We start from the raw sequence: 11,105 nt of genomic DNA, 5'->3' as shown, positions 1-11,105 counted from the left end.
TTGGTGTTTGGATCGGAACCCACGACTGTGTGTTGCAGCTGAATTGAATTAATCACGGGGTAAATAGTTTCCTTAAATTTAGTCACTTGACTGTCTGAGAGACATCTTGTGAATATTGTTTTTCTAACTGGCTGGAAATCTGGCAACTCAAATTCAAATGATATTAGATGATGGTCAGATAGTAGAGGGTTCTGAGGGAATACAGTTAGATTTTGGATAGTAATGCCATATGTTACAACAAGGTCAAGAGTGTGATTATGGCAGTGAGTCGGCTTATCAACCATCTGACAGAAGCCAAATGAGTCTAATATTGAAATAAATGCTGTGCTTAGACTGTCATTGTCAATGTCGACATGAATATTAAAGTCACCGACTACAAGTATTTTGTCAGTGCTGAGGATTATATTTGTTAGGAATTCTGGAAAGTCATTTAGAAATTCTGAATATGGGCCTGGTGGACGGTACACTATAACAATTACTAGTGGTTGTTGTGTTTTCCACATTGGATGTAAAAGATTAAGAACTAGGCTTTCAAAGGAGCTGTATCTGGGTTTACCATGGGGGTTCATTTGTAGAGCAGAGTCATAGATGGCTGCGACACCTCCTCCGCGGCCAGTGTTTCGAGGAATGTGTGTGTTAGTGTGGCTGGGCGGAGTGGATTCATTTAGACTGATATATTCATCAGGGCGTGACCAGGTTTCTGTGAGAAAGCACATGCTGAGTTCCAGATCGGATATGAGTTCATTAATTAATAGTGCTTTGGATGACAGTGATCGGATATTGAGGAGACCACATTTAATTGTTTTCTGTTTAAGTGGATCTGTGTTGGTGTTTTTTATTTGTATTAGGTTATTGTGGGAGATCCCACGCCTGTTTGATTTATATTTATTATATGTGGGTGGTCGGGGGACAGACACAGTCTCTATAGGATTCTGGGTGGGTGACTGTCCTAGAGGCGCAGAGTAGTGTGTAAGACTACAGCTCTGCATTCTGATCTCACCTCTGGGAAGTCAGGTTGGGGGGCGAGCTAAGAAAACTCTCTAAACTTCTAGATAAAAGAGACGCTCCTTCCAAAGTAGGATGGATGCCATCTCTTCTCATGAGACCAGGTTTTCCCCGGAATGGCTGCCAGTTGTCTAAGAAGCCCACATTATTATCGGGACACCACCTCGAAAGCCAGCGACGGAATGAAGATGTGCGGCTAAACGTATCATCACTCCTTCTATTTGGCAGGGGACCAGAGAAAATTACGGTGTCCGACATTGTTTTGGCGAGATCACACACCGATTTAACACTTACTTTGGTGACCTCCGACTGGCGTAACCGGATGTCATTACTGCCGACGTGAATAACAATCTTACTATATTTACGTTTAGCCTTAGCCAGCAGTTTCAAATTTGACTCGATGTCGCCCGCTCTGGCCCCTGGAACACATTTGACTATGGTCGCTGGGGTCGCTAACTTAACGTGCCGCAAAATAGAGTCTCCAATAACCAGAGTTGGCTCCTTGGCTGGTTGAGGTTGTTCCCGAGGATGTGGTCGCATCTGATGATCACTGATCTTTTCTGATCCCGTTGTTTTATTGCTGATATTTGCTGATTGACAGAATTTCCATCTTGGACGTACGGACACGAGGACTTGGTGAGCTTCAGTTCCTACGACGTCCGTAAGAGTCACGGGGACAACTTCAAACTGTCCTTCCTCCTGAGGTCACTGAAGTTGGATGGGCTGCTTTTTTCAGCTCAGGAGGCCATTTGGGGGGGAAGTCTTCTTCTCAGTCTACCTGGGTATGGGGAGGGTATTTGTCAGCTCTCTGCCCATGAGCGCCCCCCTGACAGCGCCCATATTTGTGACCAACGGCGAGAAGCAACTTCTGCAAGTGGAGGTCCAGAAGCGACAGGTGATCTTTGAGCATGCAGGTCTTCGCTACAGAATCGGAGAGATCCCTGAGGTTAACGTGGACCCTGAGGATCAGGCCTATGTCGGGGGACTGCCAGGAGACTGGGACTCTGGTCCTTGGGGGGGGCATTACAAAGGTTGTCTCCAGGACCTCCGTTTGGACTCGGTGCACCTGGACGTGGACGCCTGGAACAGCTCCGACAAGGACAACGTGTATTTCCCAAATGATGCAGAACACGTGGAGAGGGGTTGTATCAGTGACGACACCTGTAAGGTGGGAAACACATTACACAACACATGAACAACATGTGGTCATATGACTCACCTTTCCATCCTCTGTAGGTGGAGCCGTGTCAGAACGGAGGACAATGTACCGTCACCTTCAACGACTTCGCTTGTTTGTGTCCACACGAGTTTAAAGGAAAGACATGTGAGACTCGTGTGTGGTGTGTCAGTGACCCTTGTGCCCACGGCGGTCAGTGCGTGGACCTGGCTGACGGATACGAATGTAAGAGAATGCACACATGTACACGCACACATATGCACACATGCACACCAAATGGTGTTGATGTGTCGACCTGCAGGTTTGTTTAACGCCACGTTCCAGAACAGTCCTGCTCAGTTCAGTGCCGCCGGCTCTCTAGCTCAGCCAGTGTCCTCCATCTACTTGGAACTGCGGACCCGTTCTGAGAACGCAGTATTGCTGAGGGCCTCCGGGGGCGCTGACCTGCTGGTGGTGGGCCTGCTGGACTCGTCAGTCCGGGTGGAGATCCACTCCGGGAATACTGCTGAGATGCTGACGTTCACCGGAAAGCGCCGAGTGGCCGATGGCAGCTGGCACCGTGTGAATGTGTCGATGGCCGACCGACAGCGTAAGGTGTCATCCTGGGTCGTCACTGTGGATGGGATCACGGACGCCAGCAGCGTCCCAGAGCGCTCAGGAAGTCTCCGCTTTCTCAACAACAAAGGAACCGTCCTGGCTGTTGGCGAGAGCTTCACTGGCTGCCTGGGCGCGGTGAGGGTGGGCGGGGTCTACCTCCCCTTTGTGGACAGTTACGAAGCCCCACAGCCGTCTCAGTTCCATTTAGTAGGAAAACCAAAGATCCAGTTGGGTTGTAGTGGTGCCCCCGTGTGTGACTCCGCCCCATGTGCAAATGGAGCCACGTGCCAGGACCTCTTCAACCAGTTTGGGTGCCGGGTGGGGAGGGTGAGCGCTGCCACATCGACGCTGACAACTGTGCGTCTCAGCCTTGTATTCACGGACGCTGTTTGGACTTCTTGGCCGGGTTCGAGTGTCAGTGCGACCAAGGATATGAGGGCGCTCTGTGCGCAGACGACATAAACGAGTGTGAACAACATGCGTGTGAACACGGCGCCGTCTGTCAGGATGGAGTCAACACGTATACCTGCATCTGTCCCAAGAACTTCATCGGGCCCCTGTGCCAGTGAGTATTCACTTGTTCATATCTGTGAGTGTTCGCTCGTTCATTGAACTTGGTAGGAACCACGTATTACTAGAACAGAACTCAGAGAACCAGGTGACGTCCATGGTGAACGAATTAAAACACACACGCAGGTGGGACGACCCTCCGAAACAGTGTGGCAAAGACGTTCAGTGTGACAACGACGGCGTTTGCAGAGTGACGGTCTGTGGGGCGCAAACTGCACCTGTAAGCCGGGTTTCACAGGACACAGGTACCACCGCTTCCTGTGTCTGCCTTATGTATTTCCTGTTGTCAGTACCTAATCTTCTGCCCGAGTGCGCATGCACCAGCTGCAGGGTTTTCAGCCATGGATAATATTTACAGTAGAGGACCTTTTTTAACAGCTTGTTCAAAATTTAGACAGACAATATTCATACAGAGCGAAAATAGAACAAAAATGCACAAATAAATCTTTAGTCCGAAAATAGTTTATATTTTGTAAATAAATGTAGAGTTTACATAGTTTTGTATTTGTGGTGTATTTGATAGTTGAGATGCTAAGTTTAATTTAATTTTAACATGCAAAAGTGAGGGTTTGTCATTTGAACATTTTTATTGATGAATTGCCTCCTTAACGGATCTTGAATGGGGATTTGAAGAGAAACTGTTTCTGTTCTGCGCAAATATTGGTGCATGGGCATTACGATCAAACATGATCAGGTCTCGAATGCTGGGTCCGAAACGTTCTTCAGTTCTACGCATTTGCCATTATTAGCACATGCGCACTATGATGCGAAGCAGGTCATGTTCCGGGAAGAAGATCTGGTACTGACACCTGTGTCGGTGTTCTACAGTTCCCATTTCTGTGCTCTGTATTTCCTGTTTCCTGTTTCAGTGTTCTGTATTTCTGTGTCCGTGTTCTGTATTTCCTGTTTCCTGTGTGCCAGGTGCGAGCTGGGAGATCGATGAGTGCGAGTCTAATCCCTGTCGGAATGGAGGACGGTGTTTGGATCGCTTCAACATGTTCCTGTGTGAATGCCCGTCTGGATTCAGCGGCGCCATCTGTGACACCAATGTATGTGTTTGTTTACTCTCTGACATCATTTTGTGACGTTTTATTCATTGACATTGTTCAGATCATTCATGACAAACTGAAGCCGTTGTCTCTGTTGGCATAGAAACAAGCACACAGACAGGGTGTCCCTTGGCTGGTGGTCGCCATCCCGCTCTTGTGCTTCTGCCTCCTGATCCTGATCGTTGGTTTGACCTTCATGATCTTAACAGCAAGGAAGAAGCGTCAGTCGGAGGGTGCGTACAGCCCCAGCGCTCAGGAGCTGGCTGGAGCTCGTCTGGAGATGGACAGCATGCTCAAGGTTCCTCCTGAGGAACGCCTCATCTGACAGGGAGGCGGAGCCACAGCCCGTCAGAGTGCGGCCGCCGGGGGCGGAGCCAAAGGTCTATCAGACTGCAGCCGACGGGGGGCGGAGCCACAAGCCTGTCAGACTGCGACATTTGGGGGCGGAGCCACAGGTGTGTCAGACTGCAGCTGCTGGGGGGCGGAGCCACAGGTCTGTCAGACCGCTCCACCAGTCACACAACACCTGTGACCAGTGAACCACTTTTCTCTTGCTGCCACTAGATGTCGATGCATCTCAAGTAGCTGGTTCAGGTTGAAGCTTCACACCGCCGCGTGGGTCACAGGTGTTGGACAAGCTGACGTCCAGGAAAGCTGAGCCTACAAACCATTTCAAGAGGTCAGAAGTCAAAGCAGCGAAATCATTTGCTGCTTTGATGACGACAGTTAACGTTGGTCCTCAGAGACCAGAGGGAACCGGAGAAGATCCTCCAGAAACATTTGTACTGTTCTGTGTGTGTGTGTGAGCTCGTAATCATGATGGTTTCGCGTCTGAATGTTGAATCGATTGTACATTGAATGGAACCTTTTCTTCTGACACTGTCTATGACGTCATTTCAGTGACAACCTTCCATGTGTTGTCATGGGAACCAACAATAAAGGACTTTGCGTCCAGAACCGAATCACGTCTGAGGACCATCAGAGACCACAGACGATGGTGTTTGTTACCGTGGGGAAACACCGTTTATTCACTGACTGTTTGACTTCATTCAAAACCCTCATCCATCATCATCCAACCATCATCATCATTCATCCATCCATTCATTCACATCCATCCACTCATCCATCCATTCATTCATCATCCATCCATCCACCCATCATTCATTCATTCATCATCCACTCATCTATCCACTCATCCATCATCCATCTATCGCAGAAGTAAAACAAAGCACAAATGATATTACTGCTTTTATTGCGACAAACTGAATGCGTGAATGTCTGCAGCTGTTACATCCACTCATTAACACATTCACCCGGTCATGGTGAACGCATGAGTTGATGACAGGGAGAACGACTCACTGGTCCAGAAGCAGAACAAACAGAAACAAACGTGTGACAGAGATGAAACCTCGTCCCATCTCACAGAACGCAGTGTGTGTGACCTCTGACCCTGACCGGTCATCGGAGGAGAGATGAAGCTGCTTCCCGGATACACGACACGGCCGTCTGGAGGTCGTCCTCCGTGTGCTCAATGGTGACCACCACTCTGATGCTACACGCACGCAAAAACACACACACACACACACACACATCAATATTCACCCAGACAATTGTGTGCAGCAACATTGACGACACATTACAAGCTGACATGAAGGATTTCAATGTTCTCACACAGACACACACACGGGATGTATTGACCGATGTGAATCAGTGGTCCGATACAGACGGGGGCTTCAATGTTCATCAGCTGTCATTAATCATTAGTCATTAATCAACACGTTCAGTTTAACACACACCCACCCAGTGATTAACACATTTCTACCACGTAGCAGCACGATCAACATAACAACTGACATGACGAGAGACAGAGTGGATAGAGAATGAGATTAAAACCTGTGGAATGGATTTATTATTAGAGTATATCAGGAAATAAATCCTGTCTGAGTGAATTTCATCTTCTTTTTAAGTTGGATTTATTGGTCTGATTTGTAGAAAATCACAAATCAAATCCTTCACAGGAAAAAGGATAGAGGACAGCTGATATTTCCAAACCCGATGTGGACTTTGGTCAGGGTTAGGTTGGTGAGGAGTCATTTTGAATCTCATCATGAATGGTATCGAATCCAGTCGTTGTCAAATCATGGATGAATCGTATCAACAGGGTTCTTCACACACACACACACACACGTGCACTCACCTGGGGGGCGGGGGGGAAACGCTCCTCTTTGTCCAGGTACCGAGCCAGAGTCAGCGCCACCTGCTGCTCCAGACACTGACACACAGATGGAAGCGTGAAAACACACACACACACACACACACACACACACACACACACACACACACACACACACACACACTGTTCAGGGCCCGAAGTACCAGAGAACTCACCTGGTCCACGATGGAGCGCAGCAGCTTGACGTCAGCTTCTCTGGAACCACGGCTCCTCTCCAGCTGCAGGTGGACGGCTGGACTGAACGGAACGCCCACCACCCTCAGGCCCCGTGTCCTTCAGTAGGAACCAGACACCAGACTGGATCAACTGACGTCAGGAGACCCCCGACCAGAGACCCCCACAGGAGAACCCCCCCCACAGGTGACCACCCGGAGACCCCCCACAGGAGAACCACAAGAGAACCCCCCCACAGGTGACCACCCGGAGACCACCCCAGGAGATCCCCCCATAGGAGACCACCCGGAAACACCCCCCAGGAGAACCCGCACACAGGAGAACCCCCCCCCAGGAGAAACCCAGGACACCCCCCCACCAGTAGAACCCCACTCACCCCTGTAAACATTCATAAACACGTCGACTTTTCTCCCTGAGAACTGTGAAAATGCCTGAAACAAAGCAGAGAAGGACAGATCAGATCAGAGGAACATCTGAGAACGTCTGAGAACCAGGAGAACATCTGAGAACATCTGAGAACCAGGAGAACCCACCTGGATCCTCCTCCATGACGTCCAGAGCCTCGATGGCGGCGGCTGCCAGCATTGGTGGTAGAGAGGCGGAGAAGCAGTAACCCTGACCAGACAGACGCTGTAACACAGGAACACCAGCTTCACCCGCTGCACCGGTCCCCCCAGAGCCAGTGTACCAGTGCCCCCAGAACTGCTGCACCAGTCCCCAGAGAACTGGTCCCCCCCAGAGCCGGTCCCCCCAGAACTGCTGCACCGGTTCCCCCAGAATTGCTGCACCAGTCCCCCCCAGAACCGCTGCACCGGTCCAGGGAACCACGGTCCAGACAGGAGACGGGGGACGGTAGGTGGACTGTAGGTGGCGCCACTGTGCGTTCAGCTGCTCTTAAACGAACCAAAAAAAGGAATGAAGAAGAGGAAGCGGGTTTCCTGTTGTTCACCTGGTGATCGATCACGAAGGAACGTCCGCAGCAGAACCCTCCGACAGATGCCACTGCGTTCTCCATGTTGGCGCTGATCAGGTCGATGTCATTGATCTGCAGATCAACAGAGATCATCACCGTTCACACACGTTCTGACAGTCAGCTGACCTGTGACCTGTCAGCTGACCTGTCAGGTGACCTGTGACCTGTCAGGTGACCAGCTGTGGTCTCAGCGACTCACGTTGACCCCAAAGTGCTCCGTGACCCCCCGGCCATGATCTCCCAGGACTCCAAAGGACATGCTCTCCTCCAGGAAGATCCGTACCTTGTACTTGTACTTGAGTCTGACCTGGACCACACGCACGCACACGCACGCACGCACGCGCACACACACACGCGCACGCACGCACGCACACGCACACACACACACACACCACACACACACACACACACACCATGTTGTTTGCAGTCACAGCAGGAGAAGAAAGGATCAGATGAAGGTGCAGGTACCAGCTCAGGAAGAGGACACACGTCGGCTGTGTTGATGTACAAACCCTCGACCACGATGAACTTACGGGTCACTCGAGCCTTTCGAGGGTTCTACAACACAGACAGGTTCAGAATGACTGAGGGTTCGACTAAGTTCTCGAGTCAAGACCCATCTTAAGGACCTATGACCCACCTTGACGACCTCTGACCCACCTTAGGGACCTCTGACCTCTGACCCACGCTGTGGACCTCTGACCCACCTTGACAACCTCTGACCCATGCTGTGGAGCTCTGACCCACCTTGACGACCTCTGAGCCATGCTGTGGACCTCTGACCCACCTTGACGACCTCTGACCCATGCTGTGGAGCTCTGACCCACCTTGACGACCTCTGACCCATGCTGTGGAGCTCTGACCCACCTTGACGACCTCTGACCCATGCTGTGGAGCTCTGACCCACCTTGATGACCTCTGACCCACCTTCTGGTCCTCCATCTCCTGCTCCTTCAGCAGCCGCTCTAGATCCTCCATGTCATTGTGCTTGAAGTACTTGATGAAGCTGCGGGATGCCTGCAGTCCTTTCTGGATGGAGAAGCAGGAAGCTTCGTCCCTGATTCACATAGATGACGTGCTGATATTAGGCGTGTCTGGCACCATGATAACCACGGTGACCGTCTCTGAGTGAACGTGTGGACTCACACAAAGATGATGTCTCCTCTTTTGGAGTAGGCTGGAATGGCACTGGCGATGGTGGCGAAGCCATAGGAGTAGATGATGGCCTCCTCCGTCCTCATGAACTTTGCCAGACGACTCTCCAGCTCCAGGTGAACGTCTGCGAGACACGTCGGCATCAGACGCCTGACGGCAGAACGGGTTCCACTCGGGAGACGTTCTCACCAAACGTTCCATAGAATCCTCTCGGGCCACATGTTCCCACGCCGTACTTCTTCAGAGACAACAGAGCTTTGTTCTACACACACACACACACACACACACACACACACAGGTACATCACATGATCACACCAACTTGTACTATTTGTAGCACTACCACTGGATCAGCTCAGTGACCCCCATCACACACATACATACAAACACACACAAACACACACACACACACACACACACACACACCTTCACACGCTCGTTGTCCAGGAGACCGAGGAAGTTAAACGAACCAAAGTTGATACAGTTTTTTTCCGTTGATAGTGATTCTGTGACTGGTCGGCCTGAAACACACGTTCATCAAAGTTCATGAGCAGGACATCAGCTGAGGAAGTCAGCTGAGGAAGAGCTGTGAGGGGCTCCTGTGTGTTTTTACCCGGTGATGACGTCGTAGCTGAAGGAGGGATGGTCCTTGGACAGAGCAGGAACCAGAGGTTCTGGCTGCCATTCCTCAATCAGGTCCTCCTTTTCCTGGAACAGTCACATGACCAGTGAGCCACGCCCACACAGGGCAGTCGATGAAACTCACACAGGCTCTGTCTCACCTTCTCTGTCAATTTGTAGGTCTCGTGCAGTTTGTAGGTTTTTGAGAATAGAAGTCTGATGATCCATAAAATCAGGATTCCCTCCAGGATGAGATGATAGGCTGGAGCCTGGCGCGCGCGCGCGCACACACACACGCGCGCACACACACACACACACACACACACACACACGGTAAACGCGTGGGGCAATAAACGCCTCTGACTGACTGATGCTGTCTGTTAGCTCTAGCTCGTGTTCGTCGTTTAATTTGGGTGAATCCAGTGAACATGTGACTGTCACGTGACTGTAACCCGATCCCAATGTTTGTTTGTTCGCGTCGTTGTGAAGTCACATGAAACAAACACATTCACGTTCTGCTTCTCAACACTGAGTCGGTCGGTGTGTGAGCGGTTCGTTCCTGAGAAGAACACCGGCACTGACTGACTCAACTCTTTTGCTGTAGCTACGTTTGAACATGTTCTACTTCCGCATTCCTTACGCTCCTGTCGCCATTCACGAGAGTAGCGGAAGCATCTCATGGTCAGGTGATTGGACGAGACACCGATACTTCCTGAACGAACCGGACCGAACCCGGATAGAAGCCGGGCTGCAGCCGCTGCCGTCGGACGCACTGACCTCGTAGAACGCCTGGACCATTTCCACCAGCACCCACTGCTGCCCGGCCGCCATGTCTGCTGGCTCCTACGTCATCAGCAGTGCTGCATTCACGGACCTCAGGAAAGCAGTTGACCGAGCTGCGGTTTTCATCCAATCACATGCCAGCGTCAGTCGACATGACTGCGGACGATCAAATAGAGTTAGAGGATCAAATGTAGCTAAGGTCGACGACTATACAAGAACGATCACGGTCGCGTTTGAAAGACGTTGAATTCTTCACGCCATCACACACTCACTGACAATCCGGTGGTGGTGCCACCTACTGGCTACAAGACATTAGTCTCTCCTGAATTGTTGGTCAGAGAAGCACTGAGGCCTTCAAGTTCGATTGTGTTCACATAGGTCCGTTTATTAAAATGTCAAATATCTGGACAACAAATCAATGGTGGACTTGAACTCACCAGAGCACCACAAACACCTCCAAACTCGAACCAGCTTCCTGTTTGTTTGTGAGCCAATGATCAGGTGACTCTTCAGCAGACACTTTCAACATGATGTCAAAGTTTCATCGCTTGGAAAAGGCACGAAGATCAAGTTCATCAGCTGGTACAGAATGTGTTGGACCAGAACCATTACCATCACATGACTCAAACAGTCCTTGCACATGGTCCCGGTCATACTCGAATACTGGGACACACGGTACGTGTCGACCCGAGGACCTGCTAATGTCGAAAAAAAATCAGATCTGGTCCTCTGAGGACACGTGGAGCTGGTGGTCCTCTGAGGACACAAG

The 11,105-nt window shown here is 50.6% G+C and overlaps 2 protein-coding genes across 2 annotated transcripts; one reads left to right on the top strand and one right to left on the bottom strand.

Annotated features, from left to right (window-relative positions):
* Window positions 1-1,606: 1,606 nt before the first annotated feature.
* LOC144738916 (protein crumbs homolog 1-like) lies at window positions 1,607-4,723 on the top strand (the record flags this gene model as incomplete). Its single annotated transcript, XM_078621917.1, is given in 10 exon segments — window positions 1,607-1,765; window positions 1,839-2,173; window positions 2,242-2,407; window positions 2,484-3,080; window positions 3,083-3,344; window positions 3,476-3,536; window positions 3,539-3,594; window positions 4,271-4,280; window positions 4,282-4,398; window positions 4,502-4,723. Coding segments are annotated over 10 exon segments (1,985 nt in total), but the record flags the coding sequence as incomplete, so codon positions are not given.
* A 1,133-nt stretch (window positions 4,724-5,856) lies between these two features.
* On the bottom strand, window positions 5,857-10,384 carry LOC144738917 (serine palmitoyltransferase 1-like). Its single transcript, XM_078621918.1, is given in 16 exon segments — window positions 5,857-5,950; window positions 6,582-6,670; window positions 6,787-6,904; window positions 7,182-7,236; window positions 7,339-7,435; window positions 7,755-7,850; window positions 7,978-8,085; window positions 8,247-8,336; window positions 8,706-8,835; window positions 8,925-9,057; window positions 9,123-9,195; window positions 9,359-9,415; window positions 9,417-9,453; window positions 9,546-9,640; window positions 9,715-9,822; window positions 10,331-10,384. Coding segments are annotated over 16 exon segments (1,434 nt in total).
* Window positions 10,385-11,105: the final 721 nt, after the last annotated feature.

Source organism: Lampetra planeri, unplaced genomic scaffold (genome assembly GCF_965212315.1).
Source record: "Lampetra planeri unplaced genomic scaffold, kcLamPlan1.2.h2 scaffold_1223, whole genome shotgun sequence".
In the NCBI taxonomy this organism is placed as follows: Eukaryota; Metazoa; Chordata; class Hyperoartia; order Petromyzontiformes; family Petromyzontidae; genus Lampetra; species Lampetra planeri.
The sequence above is the reverse complement of the archived record's forward strand: the minus strand, read 5'-3'. Positions and strand labels throughout refer to the sequence as shown.